The sequence below is a fragment of the Zygotorulaspora mrakii genome, chromosome 7, assembly GCF_013402915.1.
Source record: "Zygotorulaspora mrakii chromosome 7, complete sequence".
NCBI lineage: Eukaryota > Fungi > Ascomycota > Saccharomycetes > Saccharomycetales > Saccharomycetaceae > Zygotorulaspora > Zygotorulaspora mrakii.
The window spans coordinates 417,721-437,954 of NC_050725.1; the positions used below are offsets into that span (position 1 = coordinate 417,721).

Consider the following 20,234-nt stretch of genomic DNA (forward strand, 5'->3'; position numbering starts at 1 on the left):
CACAATTATTTTTACTTCTAGGACAGGTTATATAGAGATATAGAAACAAAAAAGAGCCTCCGGGGGGGCATTGAAATCTGTTATTAGCATAGTATTTTCTTGATCTACCGCTGATCTCGCTTTTTTGTTTTTCGGTGTGGTCCTCTTTCCATAACCACAGAACAACTTGGGGAAAAAAATTTTCGAATTTTGAAATTCTTACTCATTGACTGCAATTCTTCAGTAAAGAAACAAGCTAGAGTCTTTTTCGGCAATGGCATCCTCCACAGCGTTGTCTTTATCTTCATCATCCAGTTCAGATATTAATGTTACCATCGAATCGTTTCTCGCCAGATTGAGAAGGAGGCAGATAGACTCACCATATGCCATGGCACTAGAAACATTACAGATTCTCAAAAGGTTCATATCTGCCGCTCGTTGGTCTCACGTCAACGAGCTGATTGAGCAAATTAGAGATCTAGCTAATAGACTGGAGAAGGCTCAACCAACTGCGTTTTGTTGCGGCAACGTTATAAAGAGAATTCTAGCTGTTATCCGTGATGAGGTTGAAGAAGACTTACGCGATAGCCTTGTTGGCATAGAAAGCAATGCATTGATTAATACTGTCACAGAGCCCATGATCTCCTCGATGTTTAACCTTCTGCAAAAACCAGAAAATCAACAACAACCACAACAACAACCACAACAACTACAACATAAACTACAGAAAAATAACCAAAAAAGCAAAACAGACTTCCGTCAGGTAGCCATCCAAGGTATAAAAGATCTTATAGATGAAATCACAAATATAGATGATGGAATTCAACAAATTGCTATCGACCTAATCCATGACCACGAACTTCTACTGACGCCGACACCCGAATCCAAAACGGTTCTTAAATTTCTTATAAAGACTCGTGAAAGAAGTAATAGAACCTTTACCGTTTTAGTTACTGAGGGATTCCCAACCAATACATCGAAAGCACATGAATTTGCTAAGAAACTTGCACAACACAACATAGAAACTATAATCATACCTGATTCAGCAGTATTTGCCTTAATGTCTCGGGTTGGAAAAGTAATCATCGGTACAAAAGCCGTTTTCGTTAACGGTGGTTCCATATCATCAACATCGGGTGTTTCTTCCGTTTGTGAATGTGCTAGAGAATTCAAAACACCCGTTTTCGCCGTTGCAGGTCTGTACAAGCTATCCCCACTATATCCATTTGATGTTGAAAAATTCGTTGAGTTTGGCGGTTCGCAATGCGTGTTACCCTTAATGGATCCACAAAATAGACTCGATATCATAAATCCAATTACAGATTACATTCCACCGGAGAACATAGATATCTATATCACTAACATTGGAGGCTTTGCACCAAGTTTCATATATCGTGTGGCGTGGGATAACTACAAACAAGTTGATGTTCATTTAGATCAAGTTTCTGCTTGAAACATTTTCGCCATCTTACAAGAGCACATCACAAAGTGACAAATACTATCAATGCATAGTCTCAAAATGAAAATAATTCCATAATGATAATAATAATTTTAGTGTTTTCTATCTTGCTAGACAACTCTTCCGCCCTGTGCCTCGCTCGATCAAGTTCCTTCCAATAACTCGTTCTTGAGCTGGATGATTTCATATTTTGTTCAATTTTGGACACGGTGAAAATCAATGGGCTAAATTAAAATCTTACTAGACTTCTTTGAGTACGAGAGTATCGCTTAATTGCTTCCACGATACATTTTTTGTAATTAGAAGTTCTTACATTGATACGTATCAGCTAGATGGTGCATGGCATAAATGCGGATGAATCACTTGAAACGTTCTTGCGTATTAACAGGTCAAGGAGCCCTTTAACATTAATATCTAGTTACTTGTTATACACGAAAACCCTTCAGTGGAATTGTTCTCGAGTAAAATATCTGCTAGCTATTATTGATGCTTAATAAGGTCGTTGTTTTTGGTGGCACTGGATTTTTGGGTAAGAGAATTTGCCAAGAAGCCATTGAAAAGGGATTTCAAGTCGTATCGCTCTCGAGATCGGGTAAACCACCAGCTCCACAATCTTTGAGAGATGAAAGATGGATAAATGAGGTGAATTGGAATAGTGCCAACGTGTTCTCTCCCGATACATACCATAAACATTTGGCAGGAAGCCCAAATGTTGTTCACTCTCTCGGAATTCTTTTGGAAGAGGAAAGCTACAAGAAGAGTGTGCGGAAACCGCTTAATATATCGCTAGATTTGAAGAACTGGTTGCCTAGTTTTGGCAAAAACCCTCTGCAAAATAAAGATCCAAATTTTACCTATGAAAGAATGAACAAACAAAGCGCTCTAATTGTGGCGGATGCTCTTATGAAGACTCTCGACCCTAGCAAAACAGCGGTAGAAGATCGTCCGTCATTTACTTACATATCGGCAGATAGAGGATTTCCACTGATTCCTGAAGGGTATATAACCTCTAAACGAGGCGCTGAGAAGGAACTGATGAAACGCGATCATCTATTGAGGCCTATTTTGATGAGACCAGGCTTCATGTTCGACTCCAATAAAAGATCAAAAGATGCACGTTCGTACATCCACAACGCCCTGGAGCTGTTAAATTGTGGAAACAAAGTTATTTTGGGAAACAATGTGCAGCTTTTCAATGAAGTGATCAGACCAACAATTTCCATTCAACAAGTCAGCAGAAGTATCATTTCTAGGATACGAGATCAGCAATTCGAAGGTGTTGTGAACCTAGAAGATATTCTCAAAGCATAAACATTTTTATTCGTCATCAAAAGTTACAAGCATTGTCTTTATATACAAGTATTACTCTATTATTTATGGAGTATGAATTTATTTTTTTCATTTATGCTATCTTCTTAAAAAGGCTTGGTAGGCTTCTTGACTAACCTGGACATTGCCGATACTCCTTAGTTGTTTTTTACCCTCTTTCTGTTTTGAAAGTAACTTCTTCCTTCTGGAAACGTCGGATGCATGCAATTTAGCCAAAACATCCTTTCTTCTTGCTTTTATTGTCTCACGAGCCAATATCTTACCATTTGCTCTTGCTTGGATTACCACTTCGTATAGTTGAGATTTGATAAATTCTTTAAATTTTGTCACCCATTCTTTGCCAACACGATCAACTTGAGATCTATGCATAACTTGAGCTAACGCATCCACCCCCTTGCCATTTACTAGTAGTTCTAGCTTGACAACATCAGAATCGAAGTATCCAATATCTTCGTAATCAAGGGATGCATAGCCTCTCGACACCGACTTTAACTTGCCGAAGAAATCGTCAACAAGTTGTGCTAAAGGTAAATGGTATTTTAGCATAACTTGACCTGTCATGTTCAAACAGGATATCTCAATTTGCTGCCCCCGATTATTATCGCATAATTTTATGACGCTTCCGAGATATTCTTGTGGTAAGGTCATTATAGCCTCAACATAAGGTTCCTGAAAACACATTATTTTCGTTTTACGCAGAGCCAAGTCTGGAAAGTCGTCAGGGTTAGTGATGATCTTATCTGTTCCATCTCTGAATTTGATCAGATACGGCACAGTTGGCTGAGTAATAATTAATTTCGATCCGTACTCTTTTTCTAATCGTTCTCTGAACACCGATGCATGTAGTGAACCAAGAAAACCCAATCTCCAGCCCTGTCCTAAAGCATTAGATGTTTCACGCTGTAACAAAACGGATCTATCATTCAGCACCAACCTGTTGATATCGTCATCCAAAGCTTTGAATTCAGCACCATCCGCGGGAAATGCACCAACAAATACCATCGGTTTCGTTTCTTCAAACCCTGGGAGGACTTCCGTTTCCGATTCACGACCAAAGTGCATTAATGTGTCTCCAATCTTCGCCTCTTTCGAAGCTTTCATACCTGGAACAATATAGCCAACTTGCCCGGTGCTGAGGGATCCAGTAGGTATCCTATCGGGATACATGATACCAATTTCTCTGATCTCATACTTCTTATCCGTTTGAGCACTAATAATTTTATCGCCCTTTCGGAGTTTTCCGTCAACTATGTGTACCAGTAACACGACTCCCATGTAAGAGTCATACCAGGAATCTACTAAAAGGGCCCTGAATGGCTTCGTGCTGAGACCTTGTGGAGGCGGAATACGGTCGATAATAGCTGGTAGCAAATCAGCTTTTATGTTAAGCCCCGTTTTGGCACTTACACGTATGATATCCTCTTCAGGTAGTTCAAATGTGTTCACTATTTGGTCTTCTGCCTGTGCAATATCGGCGAGGTCCAAATCTATTTTATTAATCACGGGTACAAGCGTCAAGCCCATGCTGTATGCAAGGTAAAAATTTGCAACAGTTTGTGCTTGTACACCCTGAGAGGCATCCACCAGTAAGAGAGCACCACCACAGGATGCATATGATCTTGACACCTCACCTCTGAAATCGACATGACCAGGAGTATCGACCAGGTGTAGCAAATAGTCCTTGCAATTTCTCTTATCATGGTAAAACATTGAACAGGTTTGAGCTTTGATGGTAATGCCTCTTTCTCTTTCAACTTCTAGTTTATCCAATACCTGTTTGTTTCCATCTCCTTGCTTAATGACGTTTGTCAATTCCAGTAACCTGTCACTCAAGGTAGATTTACCATGATCCACATGAGCAACGATGGAAAAGTTTCTATAGTTTTCGATCGGGATGTCTTCAATTCTTTTTTGAAGTGCTTCTAATTTAGTTGGTGCGTTAGCATGAGTATATCGAATAAATGACGTCCAGACGTTCTGCACCGATGGCCTTCGTATGAGCCGAAATTTAAGCATAAATTGTAAGTGGGAAAGAAAACTTCAATGTAACCACTGCATGGAATTTGGTTTATAAGGACGGCGTATCAACTATCAAAGTTTTGCAAAGGTTTTGCCAAAAACATATGGAAGGCATCGCGAAAGGGTCTCGATATCTGATTGAGCGGTTGGAAAAACAAAGCAGATATCTTTATATGACACAGAGGAGCTGCTAGATGAAGTTAAAGCTTATAATAAATGGATGCGAGAGTCCAGAAGATTACAAACTGCTGAGTACTGCGATTTCAAATGTAGCATCGCTGAGACAGACAGCTGTTTTAAGGTTCAATAGTGAGAAAGTAGTTTTTATTTCTACACCCAAGTCATTATCTGGCAGCAGTAGTACAATACTACAAGATGACAGCAGTCAGTTATGGTGCACTATACCTATGGATGTATTCAAGCTCTATAACGTTGTTTCCGTGCGAGAACAAAACGCAATAACCATGGAATACAATTGTGAATATTTACAAAGCGTATTCAAGAGGTACGACCGTGCGATGAACCAAGGGAGTGGCTCTGACATGACCATTAAGTTACAAGCGATTCCGGAGACAAAGCAAGAACCGCAAAAAGATGGTAGTCGTACGCCCAAACGGAACACCCTTTGTACTTTACGTGTCACCTTTGAAGAGATAATACATACACAAGCTGTGGACTCAACTGTTGATCACGGTTCAAGCGTATCAACAAACATGCTTGAAAATAGTAAAACAGTGATGCACTCTTTTGAAGTGCCTGTAAAAATGCTTTTTCGGGCTCAAGATGCAAGAATATTAGAACCCTCCATCGATTATTCAAAAATACAAATAGATAAGTTGCCTCCCTTCACAAGTTCATTCGGACCATCCTTTCTGAATTTTATGAAGAGAATTGAAAGATACAACAGCGTCAAACATGTGAAACTCAGTGCGTTACGAAAGGAAGATGAGGAAGAAGGCTATCAAGATCAGCTCAGAATGATAGTCGAAGGGGCTGCATGGGATTCAGAAATCGCCTGGAATGGAGTCCTGGATCCCGTAGCACCATCTGGAGCAGTATCTGATATGTCACAAAGATCCGACTTGGATAAAATCGACGCAGATAGGCAGGAACTACTCGACGATGAATACGAAAGCATGAGAGTTGAAGATAGTGAAATGACAGGAAATATTGCACATGAATCAGATGTCCAGTTGAATGACATATCAGTAATGGTTGAGAAAGCCGAAAAAGAAAGCATACACTTACATGAAGTTTTCATACAACCCAAAGACTGGAGAGTTTGTCATAGGCTTTATATCGCATTTGAAGAAGTCATCTTGGCAATATCTCATGATCAATCTTGCGTTTTACATTGTTCTCTTGACAGGAGTGTCTTTAACGACGATGATAATGATGATGAAATGGATACGAAAGCCAGAGAAAGAGGTCAAATCGTTTACTATATGCTTCGATCGAAGCGGCTATAAAAAGAGTAAAAAGCTCATAGATAACAGATGATTAGGCATTTTTTTCAGCAAATTCTCTAACAAAATTAGCTAATTTTTGAACACTTTCAACAGATAAAGCATTGTAAATAGAGGCTCTGAAGCCACCAACAGAACGATGACCTTTCAACCCAGTTAGGTTCAACTCTGCAGCTTCTTTTAAGAATTTTTCATCTAGACCTTCCTTCTTTAGAGTGAATACAACATTCATTTTTGATCTGCAAGACTTGTCAACAGGCATATTGTAAAAGTTTGGGAACTGATCCAAAGATGTGTACAAAATATCTGCCTTTTTCTCGTTTTCGAACTGTTGCGCTTTGACACCACCTTTCTTTAGTAAATGTTGAAAAACCAAGTCCATGACATGAAGAGTAAATATTGGGATAGTGTTGTAGGCGGAGTTATTTTTCACAACGGTTGGGAAATCAAAGGCTATTGGGGTAATTGGCAAACCCGCCTTATGTATTTCCTCCTCTGATGCTTTCTTGATATCTTCCAAGATTGACTTCTTGATAATGTACAACGTCAATCCCGCAAGCCCAATATTCTTTTGCGCACCAGCAATAATTAGACCGTATTGCGACACTGGAATTTCCCGTGATAAAATATCACTTGACAGATCAGCAACAAGCTCAATATCTGGATTCGAAGTAACACATTCAGGTAGTCTTGGCCATTCAACACCATGCACGGTTTCATTTTCGCAAAGGTACACATATGAGAACTGGCCATCCTTGACTTTACCGGCCCATTCGGATTCTGGTGGTATAGAGCCATATTTACCATTGTTATAATCTTTTGAATTGAAGATGACCTCAGTTGGCACTCTTAGCCTTTTTGCTTCCTCGAGGGATTTCTGTGACCAGGACCCAGTGACCAAATACCCTGCAGTTCCAACTTTACCAGTCTTACCCAAGTAAGCAGCGGACAAATTCGATGCGATGGATGAAAATCCTGTGGTGCCACCACCCTGCATGAAAAACACTTCATGAGTATCTGGTATGTTCATGAGCTCTTTCAAATGAGCCTTTGCATCGTCAATTACCTTGGTAGCATCCTTGGAACGGTGAGAAATTTCGCCGATACCCAACCCAAGATTGTTAAAATTGATCAAATCTTTTGCAGATTGTTGCAACACCTCAGTAGGTAATTGTGCAGGGCCCGCACCGAAATGGGTAGGTTCTTCTCTCTGCAATGTCATATCTGTGGGCACTTTGTCAACTTCCACTTAGAGGTGAAGGTTCTTGTTAGAACCTAGTCTTTCCTATGACTCTTCGGAAGATCACTTTTATCATTCAAGGTACTGTAATATTTCATTTGACTTCTGACTGAGTTGCCGACGTAGTATATGATCTATCATCTTGATGACAGTAAATAATTTTTATAAGATGACAGCAATTCCTATTAAATAGGTTACCCGGCCCAGAAAGTTCTAATGTTCGCGATTGTGACGCTCCTTAACGTGACGTTAGATGCCACGAGCTGATCAAATTGTACGAGCTTACTTCTGAAGACTAGTTGTTTCTGTCACCTTCTACGCCAAGGTACGTCACGGCCTCACAAACCGCATCTGCATTGTCCGGTGAGGGCTCAAACACTCATGTAGCGATATCGGACAAATCAACTCTCCCCTAAAAAACTCAGCGCCCTTGAATGAAAACAGAGAAGCCGTAATAAAATCAAGTGACTGTTACATCCTAACACCATGAAGATAAAACTATTAGTGTTTGGGTTCTGAGAGACCAGCACCCAGTCCCCTTCTGATATTTAGTTTCAAAAAAACAAACTTGCGTCTCTTTTGGTTCCACCGAAACGCTTCTCTCTTCATACCTAAAGCTCTGTTGGCGGGGGAAGGTACTCCCACCCTGTGAGATCTCTGGACAGCTTGCAGAATGAACCGCCTCTGTCTGGAAATGTTCTCCCACCGGCAGTGAGAGGCTCGCATAGGCAGGGATAGTAGGCGGAGCGGGGAGAACTTAGTAGGATAGGAAGTATCGCGTTGGCCTCGACGGGCAGAGGGAGCCTCTTGCGGTGGCAATCCGGTTTGCATTGTATACGGAATATCCAGTGAAAGGAACTAGAAGAAAAAGGAGATATCAATAGTAAAACTATTACATTTGAACTTATAGTGTTATTTGCACAAGTAGAAGTATCGACGAATTAAGCTAAAATGGTACGTAATTATTTGTGTTTTGGAAAAGAGGAAATGTTTTAAGGCCACAGCAGATATGGAGATGAGAGTGAGGAAACTATAGGTGCACCTATCCGGACTGGTAATATGTTAGCACTGTAGTCACGATGCTGACGATGATGATGACAATAATCGCCACCACAACCACCAGCACCGAGACTCCGACACCAAGATGTCACTACTACGCAGCTCTGATGTGGATGAGGGGCTTGTCCTAGAGCACGATGTGGTTCCAGTTTAAGAGGAGAGTGGTGCGAAAACAAGGTGCTGTTCACTCGTCTCCTGCACGGCTTAGAAAGGCAAGGTTTCTATTGAATATATACTAACTCGCAATACTTTTGTTTTCTTACAGGGTAAAGTTCACGGTTCTCTAGCTCGTGCTGGTAAGGTCAAGTCCCAAACTCCAAAAGTTGAAAAGCAAGAAAAGCCAAAGAAACCAAAGGGTCGTGCTTACAAGAGAATGTTGTACACTAGAAGATTTGTCAATGTTACTTTGACCAACGGTAAGAGAAGAATGAACCCAGGTCCTTCTTCTCAATAGATGGGATAGTTTTAATTAGACCATTTATTAAATATATCATATCATTTACATATATTTGTTTTATGTATAAGTTTTAGTTTCTTTTAAAATGCTACATATTTACATTAACGGAACGAAGTTAAGATATACTAAGGTAAACTGGCTAGTTTAAAAGTGTGCGCTGGCACTGAAAACTTGTTCGGTAACTCCATCACATGTCAATACGACATAATGACAGACGCTGTTACGGATAAGGACAAACTGTTGGAGCTTTTGCAGAGCAATAGGTCTTGTATTAGACCATACAAGACAGCCGATTCTCTTTTCGATCTTTCTTCGAGCACATCGCTCAAGGATTCTGACCCAATAACTGAAATAAAGAAACTATCACAAATTATAAAAGCACATTCTACAAAGATCGGTATCATTTGCCAAGAGGATAAGTTTTATCGGAATCTATCTGCTGTTTTTAACGAGTTGAAAAGCTTTAACGATAAGATCTTCATGCTTCTGAGTTTATTGCCACTGTTTCATAAAGATAAAGAGGATAAATGGGCACAATTTTTCATACAAACTTTGAATTCACTCGTAATCAACCTATTAAACGGTATTTCTACATTATATGACGAGATTGATCGTTTATTAAATGGCACCGATAATGAAAAGGATCAAAGACTTTACGCTGTTGGTCTCATCTGGGCGGCATGCGATTCGCTAGATAATTTGGCACACAAGGGTAATTTCCAGATTCTAGCTGACAATATTCGCAACAATTGTAGCTTAGTGGACGATGTGATGGAAGACATTTCCTCATGGCTTGAAGATCCACAAATGGGTAACGATTTGTTACTTGGGGACGAGGATGAAGAAGATGATGACAATGATGAAGACTCGTCACGGTCACAAGATGGACAGGAAATTCTAGAACAAATGAAATGTTTTCTCAAAGATTGGGAAACAAATTTGAAAATGATAAAACTGCTCCTTTCATCTTTTGCCAAATCTCTCAGTTCAAATATCTATACTTCCAAGGATTCGAAAGGTTCAACTTTGGACAAGTTAAATGATATACAGCATAAAGTGATCGAACAGATTGACGAATTGATTTCAGATTTTTTAGTTTCAGATTTGAGCTTCAATTCTGATGATTTCGAAGACGACATCGCTCAATTGAATGAAAGCTTGAGAAAAATGGTTGATACAATAAAAATATTGAACAAATCAGATCCGAAAAAATCAAAATGGATCCAAGTTTGGGAAAATAAGTACTTTCAAGAAAAGAGTTGAGTAATGTGAATTTTGTGCTTTTTATTCAGTCAATACGATAGATAATATATAATTGTACAACTACCAGTCATCGCCATCATCGTAATCGTCAGACCCAACTTTAGTCTTTCTTTTATTTAATGCTGCAGCAAGAGCATCTGCCAAAGACGCAGGCCCACCGCCGGGCGCCGGTGCAGATGACGAGGAAATTTGTGGTTTTTCTCCCTTGGCTTCCTGCAGTAAGACTGATGGTTTATCCAATTGAGATTTATCCACTCTTTTGAGTGCATGAATACCACCAGCACCCCTGATAGATGCTAACAGGGCATCCCTACCACTATCACCAGTACTTTCAGCAAAATCAACATCAGGCCCTTGAGCTGGCGGAGGTGGTACCGACGATGCTTGTGGTTGCCCTAAAAATGCTGGCGGAGGTGGAGGTGGTACCGATGATGCTTGTGGTTGCCCTAAGAATGCTGGCGGAGGTGGCGGAGGCGCCACTGCGGTAGGGGCACCTGGCTGTTGTGTTGGGAAAGGAGGTGGAGGTGGTGGCGCAACATATTGTTGATTCTGTTGCTGCATTGGTGGCGGAGGTAGTTCCATGGCAAATGATTGTTGAGGGTACGTTGGTTGCTCTTGCGCTCGCACACTGTTGAACGTCGTTGGTGGAGTAGGTGAATAGGATGGAGATTGGCTTTGATAACCTGGTGCCATAGGGGCCTGTGGAGGGCTGCTGACTATACGAGAAGCTCTCGCCGGCGGTGGTGGAGCTGGACCACGTCTTGGTGGAGGTGGAGGTACCGGCGGCTTACCACCCGTAGCACTACTGGTGAGCGGTGGACCCGAAGAAACTCTATTCATTGTGTACATATTGGTATTCCTATGAGGTGGCGGTGGAGGAGCTGGACCACGTCGTAACGGTGGAACAGGTGGTGGAACGCGCCCGCCTCCTGGAATTGCTGATCTGCTGGGAGGGGGTGGTACGGCACGGGCGCTTCTGTTGGGAAGGGATGGTACTGGTCGACCACCATTTTGAGGAGGTTGGCCAAATTGCTGTGGAGATTGACCAAATTGTTGTGAAGGTTGACCAAATTGTTGTGGAGGTTGACCAAACCGTTGTGGAGGTTGACCAAACTGTTGTTGAGGCTGCCCAAATTGTTGTTGAGGCTGCCCCAACTGTTGTGGAGAACTTGAGAAAACCGCTGGCGGTTTTTGGTTTGCTAGCTGCGGCACTGGGAATGGAAATGGATTATTAGTCTTGTGTGCAGTTGGCAGAGGTTGTTGTGGAGAAACAGGCGACGACGTTGCAGGTGGTGCAGGTGGTGCAGGTGGTGCAGGTGGTGCAGGCTGTGCGGGCGGTGCGGGCGGTGCGGGAGGTGCAGGCGGTGTACCAAGAGCAGGTGCAGGAGGTACTCTGAAAGAACGTTTCGCAACAGGCTCTGCCGGTGGTGCGCCCAGAGCAGGTGTGCTTGGCATTGATGGTGCTGCTGAAGTCCATTCTGAAGAAGTTTGATTATCGGTCTCGGAGTCGTAGTCTGGTTCAGATTCAGATTCAGATTCTTCTGACGGCACTGCTGCAACAGGAGGAGGAGGAGGAGGAGGAGCCTTGTTTTTTGTTATAGGTATATGTTCTGTGTTATTATAATTGTAGCGTTCCCTCTGATTTGCAATTAGAGACTCTCCACGGGGCCCATGGAACACATTGCCAGATTCCTGCTCTGTGATCTTCTTTGTTAATGCAATGGCGTTCTTATTTGATAAAGTCTTTTTTGATGCGTAACGTTCACGTTTTTGCACTCGCTTCAAGAAGTGACTTGCCTCATTTAAATCTTCAAATAACAGGCCCGCAAAGCACTCTTCAAGCTCAAACGTGTGGAAGAAAGTACGATCCTGATAATACTGAAAATTGACGTACAATTCTTGATCCCATAGCACTCCATTGTGACCCTTAATATCGACCAGCTTGAAGAAGAAAGAGTGGCCCACCAAATCGTCAACCAGCACAATTGCTCCAGAAAGGCCTGTATAAGTCCATCGATTGGGATCGGGGTATGCAATATATAACCTTGCAACTGCGACATCTATTACTTTATTGGCCGACTTAGGCAGTGCAATTTTAATATTCTCCTTGTCAGCTGAGGTCAACAGACCCATCTTCTTCGAACGATGGAATCAGTCTTACTGTAAAATTGCTTGTAGCCTAATTCCGGTCTACAGCTGTGCGTAAAATTCTTCGTTTCTTACGCAATTAGATTTATCAGTTCTGTCAATGTCATCACTGTTCTATACTTTTCCCCCTTTCTACGTCGGTAAATGCCACGCGAAGTGTGCTCTCTTTGATCATGTGCTTTTCACATGACACAAGCTTTCTTACATGTGGGTAATCTCAATGTGCCTTAGTGACATACGAAAATGCATCAAAGAGGTTTAGTTCACTTCTAGCTGCAGTGAACTGAGTAATTGGTAGGATAGAATCTTGCGGTTGGCTTTAATTGCATCGATTGTGTTAGAAATGCACTCTAAACAGGGTTTTTCGTGGAATAATGGTTAATTTGGTGGTGATGTATGGGTGTATATATTTTCTTTCGTGACGTTCCTATACTATTGAAAGAAATGGCTGGTCTTAAAAGTTTGAAACAAGCCTCAGCTCTAATACACGTCGAAGAGTCGAGGTCCCGCTGTAACACGTCTATTGCCTTTAGATGACGTGAATTGTTTACAATTGCGTGTTTACCAGTTCGTGTTTACAGTTTGTTCTTTTTCCAGGCCCCACTGTTGACCTTTCGTGCCTGTCACTATGTTTTAGACTTTGCCTGAACAGCCCTCAACAAAGATTTGCTGCAGAAAAGCCTACTTTACTGAAGGTTGCGAATCTCTTAGCAATGTTTATGGTTCAGGCTTCAGGTAACCAGCGTGCTGAGCGTGCATTGTTTCCACGCACCCTATCGAATGGGATGGCTCTGTATAAATAGACGGACATTTGAAAAGGAAGTAGTGCTGCTTATATTCATCCAGAAAAATCAAGTATAAAATACAAAATAGTCGATTTCAATTGTGTACTTATCACCCCATAGACAGTCACTCCTTTCTGTTGTATTCCCTTCTAATTTAACTTGGTCAAAAGTTACCAAACAAGACATTCACTCTTTTATTTTATTAATCTCAGCTCATTTTTAGATACATTCGTTTCACTCATAATGCTGAAGTCACTCTTTTCCTATGCTTTATTTTTATTACTCGCCAAAGTTAATGCTGTTTTTGATGCAGATTCGAAGCAGAACGTGGCGCTTTATTGGGGTCAAAATTCCGCTGGCACTCAGCAATCACTTGGCAGCTACTGTGAATCGTCAGACGCTGACATATATCTACTTTCCTTTTTATATCGGTTTCCCACCATTGGTTTAGATTTTGCAAACGCTTGCTTTGAGACCTTCTCAGACGGGACTTTACATTGTTCACAGATTGCCGAGGATATTAAGACCTGTCAATCTTTAGGAAAAAAAGTTTTTCTATCTATGGGCGGTGCTTCTGGTGCATATGGATTTGCTGACGACAATTCTGCCAGGGATTTTGCCCAAGTGCTTTGGAATACTTTCGGTGAGGGCAGCGGTTCTGAAAAACGTCCGTTTGACGATGCTGTCCTTGATGGGTTTGATCTCGACATCGAAAACAATAATCCTACAGGTTACGCTGCTCTAGTGGATGAATTGAGATCGCTTTTCCCTCAAGGCTCCAAACAGTATTATATCAGCGCAGCACCTCAATGCCCGTACCCTGATGCCTCTGTCGGAAACGCAATGCAGAATGCTGACATCGATTTCGCATTTATTCAATTCTACAACAACTACTGTAATGTTGATAGAATGTTCAACTGGGACACATGGATTGAGTATGCTCAAACGGTGTCGCCAAACAAAAATATCAAGTTGTATTTAGGTTTACCGGGCGCGGCAACAGCGGCTGGTAGTGGTTACATTTCGGATTTATCTTTGGTAAAGAAAACCATTCAAGATATTTCTTCCAGTGAATATTTTGGTGGTATCGCTATGTGGGACGCTTCTCAAGCTTTTAGCAACCAGGTTGATGGTGAATCTTACGTTGCTCAAATTAAAAACATTTTGGAGGACAATACACAAGACAGTCAGGCGACGTCAACAGATGTTACATCTACTCTGGTCCCAACTTCTTCAAGTAAGAATCTGAATAGCGGAAGTACATTTTCAGAAGCAAGCTCTACTACCAGCGACACCTCCACCGAACCAACTAGAACAACTTTTTCCAGTGCGGCGCAGGTGACAGTCTCCGCCTCTACTGCTGCTAGCAGTTCCAGCACCTTCTTAGCAGCTTCCTCAAGCAGCAGTGGTGGTAAGACTACTTTGGCTCCCAGTGAGCCAACTTTGACTTCTACATCGGACAGCTCGGCGCAAACAAGAACGTTATCCCCCTCTTTCTCTAGTTCAGCTGCTTCATCTCCCGCACACGATGCTGCTCAACAATTGAATGCACAATATGCTGCTGGTAAGTATAACGGTGAATCCTCATGCACTTCAGGACAAATTGCATGTGCCTCAAGCGGTGAATTCGCCATATGTAATTTCGGTTCATGGGTTAATATGGCTTGCTCAGCAGGTACGACATGTTATGCATACGATGATGGTTCGACGGTCACAACGGGCTGCAACTTCGCCAATTTGAAGTCCGATTATGTTGATTGATCTGCTTTCTTTTCTGTTCGGTTCCAAAAAATAAATAAAGTTTTCTAAAGGTTACGCATAACAATCATTATACCTTTCGCGTTTCATTCGTTAGTTTGAAAACCATTCACGTTCTTCAGCTTCATTTTTTTCTGCGCACAACAGTTATCCTCTGTTGTCGTACTAAGGCAAGACATTTATGTACTGTTTATTTATTACATTTGAGTTAAATAATATGCATAAACACGAGATCTGATTTCAACGGTTTCATGATCCTCATCAAACATGGGTCTCCAATTTACCATTTCTATAAATTCCGGCCTCAGATCAAACTCCTTACAGGTTTCAAAAAATTGCAAATCCTCTCCCAACAATTTTGGTCTATGAGGTGAAAAAACCACTAATGCCTTTCCATCGGACGCCAATAGGTCCTTGACTGTCCTTAGCAGTTTATGGTGCTCACTGTGATTGAAAACCAAATCACTGAGGATGATCAGATCAAACTTGGAATCCTCACCACCAATGTGTTTTTGCAGCGGTAGATAATCATGCCCCCAAATATATCCTTCCACCACAATTCTATTAGTGTCAATGGCGGCAGCGTCATAGACAATACTCTTGACATTATATTGAATGTTATTCAAAAGATCTGCATCCGGATAATCCGTAGAGACTACCTTTTTGGCACCTATCAGTGCTGCCACAATAGACGGTAGTGCACCTGCCGCTCCCAATTCCAAAACCGTCTTCCCCTTCACCAACTCTATGTGCTGATCCAAGTGTTTTGCAGTGTATATCCCGGCATTCCATAACAGGTGGCCCCATAATGGAGACGTGCCAACCAAACGTAATTGAAGCTTTGGCAATTGTGAATCTGACTCAGGTGATATGTCAGTTCTTATGTACTCTGAAGAATGTGCCTGTGGAACTGGTGGACGAAAATCCTCAGGCTCTTCGAAGAATCCCCCAGAAGCACCAATAGATTCAATATCTGACATAATAAAGTATGTGTTCCTGCCTTCTTATACCTGCACCGTTAAGTGCTGTCCTTACAGCCCTTCTCATTAGAACTCATCTCAGATTTCGATAAATTTTTCAAAGTTTGTCCGGTTGTTTCAAAATCAAAGGTCCCGGACAGAACTTATCCATCGCGCAAGGAGGTCTAACTCCGAACTGATCACATTGGCGATCTCATAGTCAATTTCCCCACATAAAAGGCAATATTTTTATAAAAGGCTACCGCACTTTGCTCAACAGGCATTCAATGAGGTCTTTCCAATAGTTTGCAAGTATTCGGTAGTATTCATATCATATAGTTCATAATGGATAACTACAGTGGTAAAATTGAGTACCGTATTGAAGCACCCTTTTTCATAATCAAGTTGAGTGATCCGGGGAGACTAAATTCTCTGGCCGGTAATGACTACTTATATCTGGCGCAATTATTAGAAAAGGCGGATGAGGATGATTGTGTGTATTTCACTGTTTTGCAGAGCAGCGGAAGATTCTTCTCGAGCGGCGCTGATTATCTCTCCATAGGTAAGGCTCAGGAGACTAACAAAAGTGAACCCGAGCTGAATAAGTGGCTAAGCAACTTTGTTTCTCGTAATGTTTACGTTACAGATATGTTCACGAGGCACCGAAAGATTCTCATTTGTTGTTTGAATGGGCCGGCCATAGGGCTGAGCGCTGCGCTGTGTGCACTCTGTGATATAGTGTACTCGATGAATGAAAACGTGTATCTGTTGTTCCCGTTTGCGTCTCTTGGGCTTGTCACAGAAGGTGCCACGTCAGTAACACTGCCTCTGAAGCTAGGGAATAATGCAACGTACCAGGCGTTGATGTTCAACGAGCCTATCAAGTACGACAAATTGAAGGGTAGTGTAATAACAAAAAATTATGGACTGAATGATACGGAAAAGTTCAATACCGCAGTCATGGACGAGTTGCGACAAAAAACCAATCATTTGTATCTACCCAGCATTCTAGGAATCAAGAAGTTGCTCATGATTAACATCCGAGATCAATTGGAGCGGGCTAACGCGGTGGAAGTTAATGATGCGTTGAAATGCTGGGTGAAAGGTGAGCCTCAAAAAAGATTCAAGGAGTTAAGTCTAAAGCAGCGGAAACATAAACTTTGAATAAAATGCTGTGGTTCTTGGTGTTTTATGCCCCTATCAGTTTTCGTCTTCCTCCTCTGTGTCTCCTTCGTCGCGATCACCTTCTTCTGGGTTCACTGTGTGTAAAGTCACTTGAACGGGTACATTGGATGCAGCAACTCTTCGAGAAAAACTTGCACCTCCCATTATCATGAAAACAAGCACAAGTATAGCCAGGAGACCTGATCTGGTGGTTTGCCATCTAAAGTTTTCAATGTCAGATCTAGTATTGCCTAGAATTTTTGTTGTGATCTTGTGCGAACAATTATTCAATTCCATTTTTATTTGCTTCTGTAGGAGCGTATTTTCGATTTTTTGATTATTGAAATCAACTTTCGAATCTTTCTGCAATAGGTTTATTATCATCTCATTGATTTCATCATGCAATGAGTCAACATCTCTTAATAATTTCATTAGTTGCAGATGTTGATCATTCAGCTGCGACTCTCTTGAATTTTGTATAGCAAACTTTAGCTCAGTTTCTGCAGCATGGAATAAATGTGATTGGTTTTCTAGCTCCATGTTTTTGAGATATTTTTTATTGTAGGATGAATAGAATTCATCATTCAATATTTCCAGCAATAAGGCAACAATCGATTCGCTTTGCTTCGAATGGAATCCATTGGAAGTGAGTATATCCTGATACTTCATGGTATTTAGCTGGTTTTGAGCTCTGGTACTGGTGGCACAGCTCTGTATTTTGAGCTGTTCAGACATATTTAGAAGATCATCACGATCGGGCAATTTGATGGGATTTGCCCTGTTCTTGTCATTGAAAAGGGCCTTTTGTAGCACCATACCCATGGTTGAAAACCTCTTGCATTTAGGTCGTACTGCATGTCCAATGGCTCGCAACATTGATCTTTATGATCTTGAATAATGTATTTTCTTCTTTATCTGTTTTTTCACAACAAATTAAGATATGTTCCTTTTTTGTACATTAACCTTAGATATTACTCGAAGTAACGAATGAACAATAACAAGAACCAAGCATATGATACGTAGATTCAGCCTGATCTCAGCATGTTTGATCAAGAAGAATAAGCTACCACCGAGGCCTAAATTTACGAGAGAGCTCGAGTTCGAATGTGAGGAGAAATTCTTGCATGGTGGTAGAGGCCCGGGTGGTCAAAAGATTAACAAATGTAACTCGAAAGTTCAATTAAAGCACCTTCAAACTGGAATTGTGGTAACATGCCAAGAAACAAGGTCGAGAGAGAACAACAGAAAAATAGCCCGCGAAAAGATGGCATTAGAATTAGAGCGGCTTCAGAACAATACAGATTTAACTAGAAGAGAGCATGCGATATATGAATGGACAAGGCAGGGCAAGCGGGCAAAGGTAAAGAGGAGTAAATCGAAACATATGGAACACCAAGAAAAGAGGCAACTAGCCAAAGATGAACAGCAACAAATAGAGCAACAAATCCTGCAAACCATCCTCGACAAATAGCTATGGGAGATCATATTACGTTTCGTATCAAAGGAGGCCTATTTCTCATCACACTTAATGATCCCTTAAAATTAAACTCACTAAGTTTTGAAGACTTTAATTACATTGCATCCCTATTAGAGCAATCTGAACGTTGTGCAAAATGCTGCTTCACTGTAATCCAGAGTACAGGAACACACTTTTCAGCAGGTGGGAAAATTGAAGCGGTAACTGCTGGCAGTCAACTGGGAACCGGTGAACTTATAGAAGAAATTTGTGCACCTAATGTTTATGTGGCCAATACCTTTGCAACTCATTCAAAGCCCCTGATATGTTGTTTGAACGGACCCGCAGTTGGTCTCGCTGCTTCAATGGTGTTGTTGTGTGACATAGTATTCGCTGTCAACAGCTCTGTTTATCTGAGTTTTCCCTTTAGTGCCCTCGGTTTTGTACCGGAACTGTCCAGTTCCGTTACATTACCTTGGAAGTTAGGACAAAATGCCAGCTATGAGCACCTCATCTTCAGCACCCCAATTTATTTCCGAGAATTGTATGAAAGTGGAATACTCAGTAAAAATTTCGATATTGATTCTTCAGAGAAGGATGCTTCTAAGAGGTTCAACGAGGAGTGTAATCGTGTGCTGAAACCCTTTTGCGGGACACCGGCAACGTTGCAGGACATCAAGACCATACTTTCCTCCTCGCAACTACAGCACCACAGTTGGTTAATAAAGGCACAGGCGGATGAGGTGGCCACAACCTTGCCATTTTGGGTAAACGGCGAGCCGTTCAAAAGATTTCGCAAATTATTGAGTCGGAAGCGCTCGAAACTCTGAACTGAAAATTTGCTGCTTAACTAAGTGACTATTTATTGTTACGAATTATTTTTAAAACCGGTCCTTTTGTGACGCTTTCGCCACCAGAGCATATATATGACCCTTGATACTTTACATATGGGAATATTATCATGTAATTTCACTCAAGATTTCACCAGGAAGTAACCTGGCAGCTGAATGGAAAATGCCACGATTCGTTACTCTGCAACTTTGTATCTCTCTCGTTTAACAGAGAGCGCGTGGTTTAGTACTCGAACTCAACACGAGCTCAGCAATTAATCGTAAACCCTAGGTTAAGCCGCCTTCCCAAGAAATATTACTTTCGACCCATGCCTGCTGGTGCTATATAAGCAAGGTTTGAGGATTCGTTTAACCTCGTTTCAGTCGCCAATGTTACTGTCGTGTCTGTCTTGATGCCTTTTAATTGAACATTTCTTGCTGTATATTACACCTACAAGTCGGCTTGTCTACGTTAGAAAATGACATTTAGCAAAATATGAACGGAAAGGAAGTTTTCCCATAATGTAAATTGTGGCAAAGTGTACCTCCTGTTATACCTGATCTGGCGCTTGCAAAGGTTCTATCACAGATCCCAACCTTCGTAGCGATACTTATTCACAATTCTTTTCATGATAGGGCCAAAACGTATAAACAGCAAGCCATTCGCCATTTCCTGAACCGTTGAGGTGTATAGAATGCGCGTACAAGACTCTGACATGCATTGTGCTTGTGTAAAGAATACTTTGAGTTTTGGAGCACGTCCCGTTGATTTTGCTCGCGCGACTTCCTCAAAAGCGAGGATATTGAAAAACAACACTAAAAGTAACTTACTGGTCTTTGACAAAAGTCGGTAAATATTCCAA

General features: G+C 41.4%; 14 protein-coding genes across 14 annotated transcripts; 9 read left to right on the forward strand and 5 right to left on the reverse strand.

Annotated features, from left to right (window-relative positions):
- Nucleotides 1–253: 253 nt before the first annotated feature.
- GCD7 (translation initiation factor eIF2B subunit beta) lies at nt 254–1,432 on the forward strand (the record flags this gene model as incomplete). The annotated part of the gene is made up of 1 exon (XM_037290174.1): nt 254–1,432. One exon carries the CDS (start codon nt 254–256, stop codon nt 1,430–1,432), a length of 1,179 nt encoding a protein of 392 aa, XP_037146069.1.
- Nucleotides 1,433–1,924: 492 nt separating this feature from the next.
- On the forward strand, nt 1,925–2,749 carry COQ11 (ubiquinone biosynthesis protein COQ11; the record flags this gene model as incomplete). Its single annotated transcript, XM_037290175.1, has 1 exon — nt 1,925–2,749. The coding sequence occupies one exon, from the start codon at nt 1,925–1,927 to the stop codon at nt 2,747–2,749; it is 825 nt and encodes a 274-aa protein (XP_037146070.1).
- Nucleotides 2,750–2,845: 96 nt separating this feature from the next.
- On the reverse strand, nt 2,846–4,783 carry GUF1 (GTPase GUF1; the record flags this gene model as incomplete). Its single annotated transcript, XM_037290176.1, has 1 exon — nt 2,846–4,783. One exon carries the CDS (start codon nt 4,781–4,783, stop codon nt 2,846–2,848), a length of 1,938 nt encoding a protein of 645 aa, XP_037146071.1.
- A 197-nt stretch (nt 4,784–4,980) lies between these two features.
- On the forward strand, nt 4,981–6,255 carry MEC3 (Mec3p; the record flags this gene model as incomplete). The annotated part of the gene is made up of 1 exon (XM_037290177.1): nt 4,981–6,255. One exon carries the CDS (start codon nt 4,981–4,983, stop codon nt 6,253–6,255), a length of 1,275 nt encoding a protein of 424 aa, XP_037146072.1.
- A 31-nt stretch (nt 6,256–6,286) lies between these two features.
- Nucleotides 6,287–7,474, reverse strand: SER1 (O-phospho-L-serine:2-oxoglutarate transaminase; the record flags this gene model as incomplete). The annotated part of the gene is made up of 1 exon (XM_037290178.1): nt 6,287–7,474. One exon carries the CDS (start codon nt 7,472–7,474, stop codon nt 6,287–6,289), a length of 1,188 nt encoding a protein of 395 aa, XP_037146073.1.
- Nucleotides 7,475–8,443: 969 nt separating this feature from the next.
- On the forward strand, nt 8,444–9,005 carry HG535_0G02330 (40S ribosomal protein eS30; the record flags this gene model as incomplete). The annotated part of the gene is made up of 2 exons (XM_037290179.1): nt 8,444–8,446; nt 8,817–9,005. 2 exons carry the CDS (start codon nt 8,444–8,446, stop codon nt 9,003–9,005), a joined length of 192 nt encoding a protein of 63 aa, XP_037146074.1.
- Nucleotides 9,006–9,215: 210 nt separating this feature from the next.
- On the forward strand, nt 9,216–10,271 carry HG535_0G02340 (uncharacterized protein; the record flags this gene model as incomplete). Its single annotated transcript, XM_037290180.1, has 1 exon — nt 9,216–10,271. One exon carries the CDS (start codon nt 9,216–9,218, stop codon nt 10,269–10,271), a length of 1,056 nt encoding a protein of 351 aa, XP_037146075.1.
- Nucleotides 10,272–10,331: 60 nt separating this feature from the next.
- Nucleotides 10,332–12,404, reverse strand: LAS17 (actin-binding protein LAS17; the record flags this gene model as incomplete). The annotated part of the gene is made up of 1 exon (XM_037290181.1): nt 10,332–12,404. One exon carries the CDS (start codon nt 12,402–12,404, stop codon nt 10,332–10,334), a length of 2,073 nt encoding a protein of 690 aa, XP_037146076.1.
- Nucleotides 12,405–13,447: 1,043 nt separating this feature from the next.
- CTS1 (chitinase) lies at nt 13,448–14,965 on the forward strand (the record flags this gene model as incomplete). Its single annotated transcript, XM_037290182.1, has 1 exon — nt 13,448–14,965. One exon carries the CDS (start codon nt 13,448–13,450, stop codon nt 14,963–14,965), a length of 1,518 nt encoding a protein of 505 aa, XP_037146077.1.
- A 194-nt stretch (nt 14,966–15,159) lies between these two features.
- Nucleotides 15,160–15,942, reverse strand: NNT1 (S-adenosylmethionine-dependent methyltransferase; the record flags this gene model as incomplete). The annotated part of the gene is made up of 1 exon (XM_037290183.1): nt 15,160–15,942. The coding sequence occupies one exon, from the start codon at nt 15,940–15,942 to the stop codon at nt 15,160–15,162; it is 783 nt and encodes a 260-aa protein (XP_037146078.1).
- A 324-nt stretch (nt 15,943–16,266) lies between these two features.
- ECI1 (dodecenoyl-CoA isomerase) lies at nt 16,267–17,085 on the forward strand (the record flags this gene model as incomplete). Its single annotated transcript, XM_037290184.1, has 1 exon — nt 16,267–17,085. The coding sequence occupies one exon, from the start codon at nt 16,267–16,269 to the stop codon at nt 17,083–17,085; it is 819 nt and encodes a 272-aa protein (XP_037146079.1).
- Nucleotides 17,086–17,121: 36 nt separating this feature from the next.
- PUT7 (Put7p) lies at nt 17,122–17,961 on the reverse strand (the record flags this gene model as incomplete). The annotated part of the gene is made up of 1 exon (XM_037290185.1): nt 17,122–17,961. The coding sequence occupies one exon, from the start codon at nt 17,959–17,961 to the stop codon at nt 17,122–17,124; it is 840 nt and encodes a 279-aa protein (XP_037146080.1).
- Nucleotides 17,962–18,097: 136 nt separating this feature from the next.
- On the forward strand, nt 18,098–18,556 carry RSO55 (Rso55p; the record flags this gene model as incomplete). Its single annotated transcript, XM_037290186.1, has 1 exon — nt 18,098–18,556. One exon carries the CDS (start codon nt 18,098–18,100, stop codon nt 18,554–18,556), a length of 459 nt encoding a protein of 152 aa, XP_037146081.1.
- A 2-nt stretch (nt 18,557–18,558) lies between these two features.
- On the forward strand, nt 18,559–19,371 carry DCI1 (putative dodecenoyl-CoA isomerase DCI1; the record flags this gene model as incomplete). Its single annotated transcript, XM_037290187.1, has 1 exon — nt 18,559–19,371. The coding sequence occupies one exon, from the start codon at nt 18,559–18,561 to the stop codon at nt 19,369–19,371; it is 813 nt and encodes a 270-aa protein (XP_037146082.1).
- Nucleotides 19,372–20,234: the final 863 nt, after the last annotated feature.